General features: G+C 43.9%; 2 protein-coding genes across 5 annotated transcripts in view; one reads left to right on the top strand and one right to left on the bottom strand.

The window, feature by feature from the left end:
• Positions 1 to 9,180, top strand: part of EDC3 (enhancer of mRNA decapping 3) — a 65,622-nt gene extending 56,442 nt beyond the window's left edge. For both annotated transcript variants that reach the window (XM_048865971.2, XM_048865970.2), the window contains one exon: positions 5,150 to 9,180. In XM_048865971.2, the coding sequence (XP_048721928.1) occupies positions 5,150 to 5,484 (335 nt within the window). In that variant the 3' untranslated portion in view covers positions 5,485 to 9,180. The remainder of the gene's footprint in view (positions 1 to 5,149) is intronic.
• Positions 9,181 to 9,660: 480 nt separating this feature from the next.
• The window catches only part of CLK3 (CDC like kinase 3), a 32,676-nt gene continuing 27,884 nt past the window's right edge, over positions 9,661 to 14,452 (bottom strand). For all 3 annotated transcript variants that reach the window (XM_075132957.1, XM_048865972.2, XM_048865973.2), the window contains exons 9-13: positions 14,055 to 14,184; positions 13,329 to 13,411; positions 12,958 to 13,037; positions 11,986 to 12,076; positions 9,661 to 10,081 (exon numbers count right to left, since the gene is read on the bottom strand). In XM_075132957.1, the coding sequence (XP_074989058.1) occupies positions 9,896 to 10,081; positions 11,986 to 12,076; positions 12,958 to 13,037; positions 13,329 to 13,411; positions 14,055 to 14,184 (570 nt within the window). In that variant the 3' untranslated portion in view covers positions 9,661 to 9,895. The remainder of the gene's footprint in view (positions 10,082 to 11,985; positions 12,077 to 12,957; positions 13,038 to 13,328; positions 13,412 to 14,054; positions 14,185 to 14,452) is intronic.

Below are 14,452 nucleotides of genomic sequence, written 5' to 3'. Positions count from 1 at the left end.
AGCATCAAGTTTTCCTTCGAGTGATTGTGCACAGAAATGTTCTGCTGTAGGGGTGTGTGCATACAATGCACTCACCTCTCAGTGGAAAGTATATGTGCACAACACATCCCGAAGAACAATGGTAACTGTACAGGTGAGTAACCCATTTTTCCTGTCTGTCTAATTGAGCGTGTTTATTCTAACACTGTCGTGTATTCTTAGTTCAGTGGCACCACTTGGTGGTCACCAGTGGCATTCCCTCCTTTTACATACCTATGGATTATTTGTAGGGCTGTTGATTAATCACAATTAACTCACGCAATTAACTCAAAAAAATTAACTGCGATTAAAAAAATTAATTGCGATAAATCGCACTGTTAAACAATAGAATACCAATTGAAATTTATTAAATATTTTTGAATGTTTTTCTACATTTTCAAATATATTGATTTCTGTTACAACACATAAAGTGAGCAGTGTACACTTTGTATTCTATTATTTTTATTACAAATATTTGCACTGTAAAAATGATTAAAAAAATCATATTTTTCCATTCACCTCATACAAGTATTGTAGTGCAATCTCTATCATGAACGTGTAATTTACAAATGTAGATATTTTTGTTTGTTACAGAACTGCACTCAAAAACAAAACAATGTAAAACTTTAGAGCCTACAAGTCCACTCAGTCCTTACTTCTCGTTCAGTCAATCGCTAAGACTAACAAGTTTGTTTACATTTATGGGAGATACTGCTGCCTGCTTCTTATTTACAACGTCACCTGAAAACGAGAACAGGTGTTTGCATGGCACTTTTGTACCTGGCGTTGCAAGGTATTTACCTGCCAGATATGCTACACATTCGTATGCCCCTTCATGCTTCAGCCATCATTCTGGAGGACATGCTTCCATGTTGATGATGTTTATTAAGAAAATTATGTGTTTATTAAATTTGTGACTGAACTCCTTGGGGGAGAATTGTATGTCCCCTGCTCTGTTTTACCTGCATTGTGCCATCTATTTCATGTTACAGCAGTTTCGGAGGATGACCCAGCACATGTTGTTTGATTTACGAACACTGTCACTGCAGATTTGACAAAATGCAAAGAAGGTACCAATGTGAGATTTCTAAAAATAGCCACAGCACTAGACCCAAGGTTTAAGAATCTGAAGTGCCGTCCAAAATCTGAGAGGGACGAGGTGTGGAGCATGCTTTCAGTAATCTTAAAAGAGCAACACTCTGATGCGGAAACTACATAACCCGAACCACCAAAAAAAAAAAAAAAATCAACCTTCTGCTGGTGGCATCTGACTCAGATGATGAAAATGAACATGCGTCGGTCCGCTCTGCTTTGGATCGTTATTGAGCAGAACCAGTCATCAGCACGGACACGTCCTCTGGGATGGCGGTTGAAGCATGAAGGGACGCATGAATCTTTAATGCATCTGGCATGTAAATATCTTGCGACGCCGGTTACAACAGTGCCATGCGAACGCCTGTTCTCACTTTCTGGTGACGTTGTAAACAAGAAGCGGGCACTATTATCTCCTGCAAATGTAACCAGACTTGTTTGTCTGAGCGATATGCTGAAGGAGGACTGAGTGGACTTGTAGGCGCTAAAGTTTTACATTGTTTTATTTTTGAATGCAGTTATTTTTTTGTTCATAATTCTACATTTGTAAATTGCACTTTCATGATAGAGATTGCATTACAGTACTTGTATGAGGTGCATTGAAATATACTATTTATTTTGTTTTTTACAGTGCAAATATTTGTATTAAAAATAAAGTGAGCACTGTACACTATATTCTGTGTTGAAATTGAAATCAAAGTATTTGAAAATGTAGAAAACATTCAAAAATATTTAAATAAATGGTATTCTATTATTATTTAACTGCACAATTAATCGTGTGATTCATTTTTTTGATTATTTGCCTTAGAGCCTGTCCTGTTGATATTGGACTGATGCATCTATGTCAGCGTAACTATGCTGGTACAAATATCACCAGTATAGACATGCCCTTACTAGAGTCATTGTGAATCTGCATCAAATCTTTAGTTCACTTCAGATCATCATCATCTTTTTCTTATTCATTACACCAAAGTTGCAAATAACTGAAAATAAAGTTAGCCTGAGTGTTGGTCGTAACAACTGGAAGCTGAATGGTCTCAATCATCTTACCCCTGATGTCAGCTAAGTGCAGGCCTTTTAGTTTCCTCTAATATTATCTAGGGCTGTCAAGCGATTAAAAAATTAATGGTGATTAATCGCGCAATTAACAAAATTAATTGCAATAAATCACATTGTTAAACAATAATAGAATACCATTTATTTAAATATTTTTGGATGTTTTCTACATTTTCAAATATATTGATTTCAAATTACAACACAATACAAAGTATAAAGTACTTACTTTGTATTTATTTTTTATTACAAGTATTTGCACTGTAAAAAACAAAAAAAATAGTATTTTTCAATTCACTAATACAAGTACTGTAGTGCAATCTCTTTAGCATGGAAGTTGAACTTACAAAAAACTGCATTCAAAATAAAACTCTAAAATTTTAGAGCCTGCAAGTCCACTCAGTCTTATTTCTTGTTCAGCCAATCACTCAGACAAACAAGTTTGGTTACACTTGAAGGAGATAATGTTGCCCGCTTCTTGTTTACAATGTCACCTGAAAGTGAGAACAGGCGTTCGCATGGCACTGTTGTAGCCGGCGTAGCAAGATATTTACATGCCAGATGCGCTAAAGATTCATATGTCACTTCATGCTTCTACCACCATTCCAGGGGACATGCGTCCATGCTTTTGACGGGTTCTGCTTGATAACGATCCAAAGTAGAGCAGACTGATGCATGTTCATTTTCATCCTCTGAGTCACCAGCAAAAAGTTTTTTGTTTTGTTTTGGTTTTTTGGGGGGGGGCGGGGTTAGGTGGTGGTTCGGGTTCTGTAGTTTCCGCATCAGAGTGTTGCTCTTTTAAGATTACTGAAAGCATGCTCCACACCTCATCCCTCCCTCAGATTTTGGATGGCACTTCAGATTCTTAAATCTTGGGTCGAGTGCTGTAGCTATTGTTAGAAATCTCACATTGGTACCTTCTTTGCGTTTTGTCAAATCTGCAGTGACAGTGTTCGTAAATCAAACCACCATGTGCTGGGTCATTCTCCGAGACTGCTGTAACATGAAATAGATTGCATAATGCAGGTAAAACAGAGCAGGGGACATACAATTCTCCCTCAAGGAGTTCAGTCACAAATTTAATCAATACATTATTTATTTAATGATCATCATCAGCATGGAAGCATGTCCTCTGGAATGGTGGCTGAAGCATGAAGGTGCATACAAATGTTTAGCATATCTGGCATGTAAATACCTTGCAATGCTGGCTACGAAAGTGGCATGCAAATGCCTGTTCTCACTTTCTGGTGACATTGTAAATAAGAAGCAGGCAGCAGTATCTCCCATAAATGTGAACAAACTTGTTTATCTTAGCAATTGGCTGAACAAGAAGTAGGACTGAGTGGATTTATAGGCTCTATAAAGTTTTACATTGTTTTGTTGTTGAGTTATGTTATGTAACAAAAAAAAAATCTACATTTGTAAATTGCACTTTCAGGACAGAGATTGCACTACAGTACTTGTATGAGGTGAATCGAAAAATACTATTTCTTTTGTTTATCATTTTTACAGTGCAAATATATGTAATAAAAATAATATACACTTCGATTTCAGTTACAGCATGGAATACAATATATGAGAAAATGTAGAAAAACATCCAAAATATTTAATAAATTTCAATTGGTATTCTGTTTAACAGGGTGATTAAAACTGCGATTAATCACGATTTAATTATTTTTAGTTAATCGCATGAGTTAACTGCGATTAATCGACAGCCCTAATATTAACTGCTTCAACATATTGTTTCAGGGATCTGCTCGAATCTAGTGGGGGGAAATTGGATTTTCAGTGGTATTGGCTCTAAGGACACAAGTTTTTAAAATTTATTGTGTGGTGGTTTTTTTCCTCTTCTGGAAGAAACAAACCCTAGAACGAAAACCATCTGTGAAATTATTTATATTACTGTAGCACCTAGGGACCCCTGCCATGGATCAGGTCTCCACTGGGTGCGTGCAGCACCTAACGCACACATGTAACAAAGAGCTTGCAATCCAAGTTTAAGATGAGACAACAGGTCAATACAACAAACAGATGATGTGGGAGGAGTACAAGAAAACGACGACGCAGTACTGATCAGCGTGACAAGCAGCGGTTGCACCACACCCGCTGCCTAACCAATGGCAGATTCTCCAAAATGCCCTGTCCTTCCCTGTTTTCTACTTCTCTGGCTGGTAAACCAACCTCCCCCCGCGCCCCCCCTCCCCCCCCCCAGTTTTTTAATGGATCGTTAGTGACAATGACATACCACTGAGACCTGCAGTGCTGTGGTGGCTCAGCTGAGCAAATCATATTTTTGGGGTAGGGTTTACAAAAGCGTTGGTGGTTTTATAAGATTTCCTGGCAGTAGTTTCAATTAGAATCCAGGGAACTTTCCCCACCAAATTAAAGCATGTTTAGAGCTTGACAAAGGTTAGACCTAAAACTCATTATGTGGGGCCCTAGCGGGCAGGAGGAGAGGAATAGTGGCACACCAGTCCCTAGGCCAGGCTTTACACAACAAGACACTCCACATTAGAACCTGGTGTTACACTGCAGGTACTACCATGTAATCAGACGTTCAGTGATAGAGCTGTTCTGGAAGGTGGCCTCTTCAGAGGGCCAGCTGGTTCATTGAAGTGATGTCTCTCCGGAGGCCTGGGTTCAAAACTGATCAGTCTCAACCACGTCCATCCCAAAAGTGCCACACTTCAGCATGATGAGCAGAAATTGCCAACCTGCAACTCAAGCCTTTGAGTTCTATTGGCAGACGGCTGTGGGAGAGTCTATAGCTAACTGGCAAAGTCTGTTGTTACAGTGCTGCTTCTGAGTGCTAAAATGGGCCACCTCTAGGCCTCTTGCTCTGTAGGGAGATTGGAAGAATTCTCCTGGAGATGCAGGGCGGGAGGTGGGAGTACGGTTCTTTGTAGGCCGCTGCAGTTTCTGTGGAGGGGAGGTTCTCTCTTACGCTGGTCCTGGATGCACATTAAAACACGCATGTTTCTTTCAGATCTCCCAGATACCCCTGTTGACCTGGTGATAAACTGCCTGGATTGTCATGAAAATGCTTTCCTGAGAGATCAGCCTTGGTACAAAGCAGCTGTGGACTGGGCCAACCAGAACCGAGCCCCTGTCCTCAGCATAGACCCTCCTATGAGTGAAATGGAGCAGGGCATTGATGCCAAGTGGTCACTGGCCTTGGGCCTGCCCCTGCCCCTGGGTGAGAGGGCAGGGCGAGTATATCTGTGCGACATTGGCATTCCGCAGAAAGTCTTTCAGGAAGTGGGAATAAACTACCACTCACCCTTTGGCTGCAAATTTGTCATTCCATTGCATTCAACATAGAGCAGACCCTGCAGTGTATCAGCCCTGGAGGGGGAGATGGGGCGGAGTCCTGCCTAGCAAGCTGTATAAAGGATCCTGACAAGTAAACTCTTGACGCCTTAAGGATGTGAAGTGCTGGAGTTTTCTTCCAGAAGAAATATGCGTATTAAAAACAAAAAAAACGAAGGGAGCAAATGTTACTGCAAGATGCTTTCTCTCTCTCCCTCATGCCATTGGATGAAGGAATGTGGAAGAAGCTGGTATCTAACACTGGGAAAGGCAGTGCCTGCTGCCCAGCACCTGGTCACCAGCCAGAGAATGGTTAAAGTGGGTGAGAGGGTTTGTTTACAGATGCAAGTGACTGTCCGACAGCTTGGAGGTTTACAAGATGATGCTCTGTTTTTTTTAGTACTTCCGGGGGGGGGGGGGGGGATTTGTGCCCAGCAGGGGGCCCCTTTCAGGAGCAGTACCCCTCAATGATAATGTAGAAATGTCTTTGTTGCAGTTTTACTGTTTTGATTTTGTTCTTTATTTTCTTTTATGTTCATGAGAGCAATTATAGTTAAATCTCTTCCTGGAGCTGCCCGGCCCTTGTGGATGGGGCTCCCTATTTAGAAAGCGGGTGTAAAGCTTTTGTTCCTTGACTGCTTGCTGAGTGAATGCTGCCCGGAGTGAGGTGTTTACCATGGTGTCCTTCCACCAGACAGTGCTTTGGGAAGGGCATTTTCCTAAGGTGGGTTTTATTTCTCCAGCGAGCTGAGTAACCGCAGTGATTTGGAGAAGATGCGAGGGGAACAGGCAGATGTTACCCTCTTTTCTTTAATACCTTGTGCTCAGCACAGGTAGTGTTTGGATATATTATTGTAGAGCCTCAGTGGCCACCCGCAGCACACCCTGCACCTGAATGCCATGCTTCACAAGACATATAATATTCCAATCCCTTTGGGAGCAACAGCCACGTCTGGGGGAGGATTCTCCCTCCTAAAAAGCATATGTGCTTTGTTCTAATGCACTGTTCCACATGGATCTCAATGGAGTCAGTGGAAATCATGGGGCACTTGCCTCCCCTGGTTATGCAAACTGTAAAGATGAGTCAAATGCTGTTTGTCTTAGTATGCAAAGACAGCCGCGTGTGCACTCTGCATTAGGGGTGTTATGGAAGGCTTATGTTAACTCGTTCGTGGAGGAATCTTCCTCCAGGCCCCCTTGTCAGCTCCGTGTAGCACTACTAACTGTAGGGCCTCCGGGCCCAGATGATGATGGTACTGTGCTTGGCAAGCTGCTGTGTTAGGCTGTATTGCCCCTGCATGCACTAGTGCACTGAAAGCTGGGCGCCTATACCCCAGGCATCACCACTGGTAGTGACCACTGTTGTATCATGCGGCTTTCAGAAAGCTTTAAGCTTTCCAGCGACATCACACTTGAGGGGAAGGTCAGAAAACTCTGACCTGAATTACTGTAGGTAGTCTCACCCTGTTTAGTTTGCTAACTGGTTTTGGGTGGCTGATTTTTTTTCCTATATGCTGCAAGGAAAGCATTTGTCTTCATGGCACTGCCTCGAGTAAGAAGTGATTTGATGAATCTTTGGGTGTCTCTGTAGATCTATTATGCTGGACCTTTTCTTGTCTCTAAAAGTGCCAAACTATCAGGGGCTAGTGATGAGAAATATTAAACTTGGACCAAAACAGTGCTCTCTGCCTGAGGGTTTCCTGTAGAGGTAGAGAAGAGAGAGGTGAGGAATCCTTGAGCCCTGTCCTAGCAAAACAGAGCTAAGTTCCTCTGCTACTGTTTGAACTTTAAGCACAGCCTATGCTCCCAGCAAAGTTCTGCCTTCAGCATGGGACTCTACTGGTGTGGTAGGTCTGTCTGGCACTGACAGACTTCAAAGCTTCTGCTGCTGCCTTTCCCAGGGGAGGGAGATCTTCTTTTGCTGAAGTGTAGAGCAGCTGTTCTGTGAGAAACAATTGCAGCTGCTGCTTGGGTATTCAGTAACTGAACTCATGAAGAAACTGCATGCAGAGCACCCTATTCAACCAGCTGGGTTATGGGGGGATACAAGTCTGGTACTTGAATAGTGACAGGATTTTTAACATAAATCATAGAATAGCTGAGTGCACCAAGCAAGGTAAAAAAAGAGGGTGGCTGGGAAGAGACTTCCAAAGGAAATAAGATTGTTTACCTGAGCAGTGTTCCAAGTTACTGAAGTATGAGAAAATACACCAGCCTAATCTGCAAAGCACTATTGAATGGACCCTGGGGGAGGTGGCAAGCTTTCATTTCATCCCACAGGGTTTGGGCAGGGGCCTCGGAGAATAGCCCTGCTCTTATTCCCTGGTACATTTGGTATCTAGGCAGCTCTCTGCTGTATAAGGTCTTGTTAAAGGACTTCCCATGCCAAACAGCACAGAACTCATCTACCTCATGAGGATAAAGGGCCTATGGTTCAGCACATTTCTCAATGCGGAGGGTTAGACTACTAAACTGTGTCCACTGGTTTATGCTTAATGGCCTTAGTGCTAACACAGATTCTCAATGACTAAACTCTTCCCTAACATAATTGGGTGTAACAGGCTGTGGTTGTGTGGGTTTCTCTGCAAGGCTTCAAGCACCTATGCCTTAGGTAAAACACTAGTTTCAGCTTAATGCAACAGCATTTAATAAGGGATGGCACTTGCCTAGCAAGCAGTGCTGGTTAGTGACAGCATGGTGAGGGGTTATCCTTTTAAAATAAACACAACCCAAGGTTTTTCTCTGCCTTTCTCCTGTAGATCTTTGAAGTGTGCATCAGTGGCTAAGGTCCTACCAGCCATATTAGAAGGGGTAGCAAGAATTGCTCAAAGGTTATTTTTTAAATAAAGAATTAAAGTAGTCATTGTTATTGCTGCCACAGCACTTGATGCCTCTGGGCAACCGACAGGATTTTAAGTAAGGGTGCGGGCATTGACAGATTCTAGATTGACTCATCTCAAGCACAACTAAGCAGCTTTGGGACAAGTTGTGTGTTACTATGCTAAACTTAATACATTCTCCCTTTTAAGTAGCACAAGGGTAAGGGTGCTTGCTTTTCTTCTGACAAGCAGAGCTGTATTCTTGCTAGAGGAATGAAATCACTGGCCTTGTCCTAGACCAGATGCATTTTGTTGCACATCCATGTGATCAAGTCTTTAGGATTCTTGGCCCTTTTATTGTCACACAGCTACTGCAGACCTGGATGCAATAGACAACAGCAGGAAGGGATACAGCCTCCCCTTGCCCCATTTGTCAGAGCTCTTCGTTAAGATGCAGGCTTTAAGGGATGTTAACTTTTAGTGTTTGTCACGATGTGACCATTTCCACCAGTGTGTCAGGACTCAGTGGAGTAAATACTCAGGAGCTCACTTCCCAGGGCCCAGGAAAAGCAGCTGCCTGTAAATAAGCACTGGAATGGACTTTGCTTTTCCAGAAAGCAGAAATGCAACTTTCACTGCTCTGTAGTAACCAGCAGTAGATTTAAGTTCTGCATCATTCCCTCACAGCTTGTCATAAGAAAACATGCACCCTCTTTTCAGCAGCCATGGAAAAAGCCCTGGCTTCAGGCACCCAGTTCAAAGACAACTGCACCCTAACTCTGTGTAATCGAGTCAATGCTTCAGTCATATCATCATTACAAACACTGTTTCATAATTCATGCAGCAGCTGGGGTAATACCAGCCTTGAAATAAAGTGCAACTATTCCCATGTGTTCTGTGACTTATGTATATGGGAAAGGTTTGCCCCCACCTGTAAGAAAGAGCCATTCTGCACAATTAAGCCAAACCCAACATGCATTCTACTAGTTACTTCTGAGTAAGGTGCCAAGCACAACAGAAGTTACAAGTGTTTTGAAAAGGGATTTATATTTCCCTGGCAGTTACTGAAGGACTAGCAAACCATCAAAAAGTTGCCCAAATCCTCCCCTCCAATACCACAGCCAGATGTGAGATTAACAGTGCAGTACCTCTTTCCTACAACCTGCTACACACTTGCTAATGGAGGAGAAGACAAAGCAAGGTTAGTCCAATCCATGCTTGGAAATGAAGGACTACCTAGAGCCAGCAAAGCAGTAATGTCACATTCATAACAATGCCATTTTGTGGAGAAATATAAAACCACTTTTTATTTAACAGAAAAAATCTGGCAGGGTGGGATCAAAAAAATAGCTGGACACATTCATACAAGTAAATTATCAAACAATAAGAAACACTTTATTTTAACTTTACAACATATAAATATGAGACATCTGTGCTTTCCTTGTAGCTTTCTCCTCCCCCTCCCGTGCCCAGGGTCCATATCACATTGCACCAGTACCTCTGAACTCTCCGCTACAGGAGGGCTGCGTGGTGCCTCTACAGCAGAGGTCAAACTGATCCAGGAATATGTTCAAATCCAGCAGGCCTCACCACCCACCCATCTGTCATCTGCTCAGGTCACGGTTTGAGACTCGACTACACAGCAGCCTTTCCTCTGGAGACAGGCCGCTAAAGAACGGATGCAGCAGAGCATCAGAGAATGTGATCCTCTTGGAAGGATCAAACTCTAACATCCTTCTCATCAAGTCAAACAGCTGCACATGGTCCGGTGAGTCATACAGCATGTAGCTCTGAAATAGAATAGTACAGATTAAGCTGTGGAAAAATGCAGGCAAACATCTGGCAAAAACTAGACACGACCCTCCACACTATGTATCTTGAGAGCTGGCAACACTGCTACAGATAGGGCAGGGTGCTACACCATCAGACCTTTATTCCTGAAAAAGCCAAGGGAAGTTAAGAGATTTTGGGCATTTGAAGAAAGTTTCAAAGGTTGTCCTTTACTTCCTCCACGAGCAGACAAAGCTAGGGATGGTAGAACCCTGTGGCAGTGGCGAGTATCTCCTCTATTGGCTACAGCAGCAGCTCGAAGAGAATGCCGAGGGAAGTGTCACTGCTCCCCTATCAACAGTTCCACGTTTTTTACAGGGGGAAAGGAACAGACTCATGTGATTCTCTGCCAAACTGCAGGCCCTCCTTGCAACATCTGTTGAGGTGAGAGCCACCTCTGGCCTGATGTGGCCAATCTTGAAGCCCCTTCCATCTCTCCCACATTCCTGCTGCATCCTTGTCTATTAGATTAATTGTTATCCAGTAAAAACACCAGGCAAATCTCTGATGGTCTCCACTGGGTGAGAAGTCATAGGATGCCCAGTCCCGCCTACATACTACTTCCCCCTTGTAGGGAGAAATCCTTGGAGTGGAGGCTCCATGTAAGGGTACATATGATGGCTCCCATCACCACAGCATCTGAGCATCTCACAATCTGTACTGTATTTATCATCACACCTCTTGGGAGGTAGGGCAGAGCTATCACCCTCATTGGGCAGAGGAGGAACTGGGGCACAGTGAGGCTAAGTGACTTCTCCATGTCACACAGGAAGTCAATAGCTGAGCAGAGAATGGAATCCAGCTCTCCTGAGTCCCTGTCTATGGAACCAATCTTCCTCTGCCCTGTGATGGAAGGTTGGGGTCCAGCTTGTGCCCACAACAGACAAAGCCAAGGCTGCCATGCCCAGATTCAGTCCTGCACGGATCCCCTCAGCCTTCCCTGCCTGGAACAGTTTGGAAGATTAGATTCCCTGTAAGCTGAGGGTTCTCCCCAAGTCCTTTCAGTGAGCAGCAGCCACATGAGAGGGTTCCCTGTCCTGCCTCAAAGGATAAAACTAACCAGACATGAGACAGACATGTCCGCAGCTTCCCTTAAGAATAAAGGCAGAGTAAAAGTAACCAGCACATCTTTCTATGATGATTTTCACCATCCCGGTCCCTATTTCACAGCTGGGGAATTGGAGGCACCCAAAGAGACTTGCCCCAGGCCACAGCAATCCAGTCACAGATCCAGTACAGAACCCAGGGCCCGAGTTTCAGAAGTGAAGCGCATCCACAGCTCACACTGAAGTCAACTGAAGCTGGAGTGCTCAGCACTGTTAGAGATCAGGCTCCCACTCCTCATCCCATCTATGGGACTGTGCTACCACCATGGAATTCTAGGGGCTTGCTCATCTATAGAACACAGCGTATGGAGCAGTGCTGAACTGGCTGGAGGAGGAGCTACGTGGCCTAACAATTCCATCCCTAATTTCTGATTCTTACCACGCCACAGTGACACAAAGTGAAGTCTTTACTAACTGCGACTACAGCGGATTTGGGAACAGGATCTGGACTGATTGTAAAGCATTGGTTAATAGGCTCTGTAAAAGCTAATACAGCTTAAAACAATTCTGTTGGGACAGACCAGTCACTCTAGTCTCGGCAAGGTTTTGTTTTTGTGCCAAGGTGCTCCCTGCATATACGGAAAGAAGCTATCTATGTGTCTCCCATGTCATTTAGATACTGACAGCAGCACCCCCATTTCCATCCAGTGTCATCTCACTCCAAGAACGTGCCAGGTGACACTGTGGAAGCTAGGAATCTCAGCATCCACTGCAGAGCTACCTAAGCTTTCTATATAAATCAGAGCAGCGTCTCATACCCGCAGTGGTTTGCAGTTCTCTTGGACGTATCTTCCATCTGATGTGTTCTCATCCCATACCAGTCCCCCCTTGTGGAAGTACTTCTGTTTCCTGTACAATAAAAGGAACTATTCAAGAGTCCTATCTGCAAGAGACATCTGGGGGCACACACGTATGGGGTACGCGTAGCCTCACTGCAAGGCAAGACATTGGTACTAGGACTCAACTACATTACATATAAGCCAGCCAGTGCTATCAGAGGACGCTGTACCTCTTTTCCAAAGCACTTCAGAAAACTATATGCTGGGTATTCTACCAGCCCAACCAGCAATCAAGGTGGTCTTTAAAAGCTGAGCCTGGTTAAAGCCAAGCTAGATGATTTCTAGCAGCCAATACTTGGGGTTTGAATATAAATCTCGTATATAGCACTTTTCATCCACGGAATTTCAAAGCACTTTACAAAGATACTGAAGTATCATTCCCATTTCACAGATGGGAAAAACAGGCACAGAGAGGAGAAGTGACTTGCCCAAGGTCAAATATTAGGGTCAACGGCAGAGCAGGGAACAGAACCCAGGTCACCTGACTCCCACTGTAGTGCCTTAGCCACTGAACCATGCTGCCAGAAAACGACAGACGTTTCAGATTTTGATGCTGTTTGCATGAAAGTTCACTGTCAGGAACGGTGGCCCTGTCTCTGCAAAAGCATGGAAGAAATCCTAGGCAAGGCCCTCTTAGTGGTATAGAACAACAGGGTTCCATTATCTGTAGGCTGCTTGGCCATTTTTCCCAGCACCTGTACTCAACATTACTTTTATTTCAAGTTCAAGTCTTTTCTTGACCCTACGACCTCCACCCAGAACTACAACCCTAGCATTAGGATTCTGATGCATGGCCTCTCTGCATCAGAAATGGTATCCCGCCTACTCCACCATCACCAGAACAATGCAACAGCCAAGTCAGCTGCTCAGAGCTCAGAAGCTGGTTCTTACCGGGTTTTGTGGATCATCTGAGATGGGATTGGCCCAAGGATTTTTTCCATCATTACAAGGTGCTCACGATTCTCATGAGTCTGCAGAGGAAGAGCGACTAGGTTATTTTCTTAGCCTTGAAACAGTTACACAATGACGACAGGAAGGTCTAAACCCACCCTTCCAAGGATGGACTAGTAGGATAGTCTCCTCATGGTACCCAGAAAAATGTAGGCCCAAATCTACAAAGGTATTTGGGCTCCTAACTTCCAATGAGTTCAATGAAAATTAGGAGCATAAATTCCATTGTCGATTTGGGCTTCACAATTTAAAAAGGAAGGCTAAAGCTTACACAGTTCAGTCAAGGGCATAAAGGCATTACAAAAGTGTACCTGAAAGAGTGTGAAGCCACGGTAATACTCAAATAGAATGCAGCCAATACTCCAGACATCACACGGCTGTGCCCAGCCCAGCTCTGCAATGAAGAGGAGAAAAAATGACAGCTTCCAGTGACAAACATGGAGCTTGCACAAATTCCTTGCTGGTGGCCTCTAGTTTCCTTTAAAACTGGAGAGACCTAAAACTCAACTACACGCCCAGTGGATTTCTGTGGTGAGATGACTGCTTAGTCCTCTGGGAGTCAGAGTCCCGGAACAGAGAGATGCCCCCTTTTCAGTCTGTGCGCTGAAGTGGTTATTCTCTGATTAACTCAACTGCGATACCTCACACAAGCATCTCAGATCTCTGCCATCCCACATCTCTGGGCCGAGCACTCCCCCAAAGTTCTGGGCACATATTTACGGACAATATTTTGCATATAAGAAAGCGTCATCTTTGTTCCAGGCTTTGGACGTGATGCAGACCAGGTGTGCTGCCTCAGCAGTCCTAATGCCCCATCTGCAGCACCATCCAAACCTTTGCTCCCAAGAGACCCATCACAGCAGCAGGTTTAACTTTTTGTCTAAATAGGCCAGTGTAGATTGTCCCCTTTCTCCACTCCAGAATCAGAGATTTTTCCAGTCTGTTCTCTCTTGTGAAGCCCAATTCTTACCCTAATGCATCCCGTGGCCCATGCCCCAGAAAGCCATCAGTAAAGACAGAAACGTAACTCCACTCACCCAGAATCACCTCTGGCGGGCGGTAATGCCGAGTAGCAACAATAGTAGTGTGATGTTCATGGTCAAAAGTGGCACTTCCAAAGTCGGCCACACGGATGTTTGTGTTCCTAATAGATTTCTCCTCACAGTTCTGCAACACAATAAATAGCTATAAGGAACCTGGAGAGGGGGTTTCAGAATAGAGAGGGGTTCCAACAGGATCCCTCTATCCCAATAAGAGTTCCTTGCCCATGTCATTAGCAGTAAAAATGGCCACAAAATACAGAAACATTGCACTTGTATAGCACCTTCCATCACAGATCTCAAAGCTCTTTAACCCAGGTAGCCAAGTACTCTTCGTTTTATAGATTGGAAAAGTCAGGAATAGAATGCAGGCCTCCTAACTTTGTCTCCCATGT

This window comes from Caretta caretta, chromosome 10, assembly GCF_965140235.1.
Source record: "Caretta caretta isolate rCarCar2 chromosome 10, rCarCar1.hap1, whole genome shotgun sequence".
In the NCBI taxonomy this organism is placed as follows: domain Eukaryota; kingdom Metazoa; phylum Chordata; order Testudines; family Cheloniidae; genus Caretta; species Caretta caretta.
The sequence above is the reverse complement of the archived record's forward strand: the minus strand, read 5'-3'. Positions and strand labels throughout refer to the sequence as shown.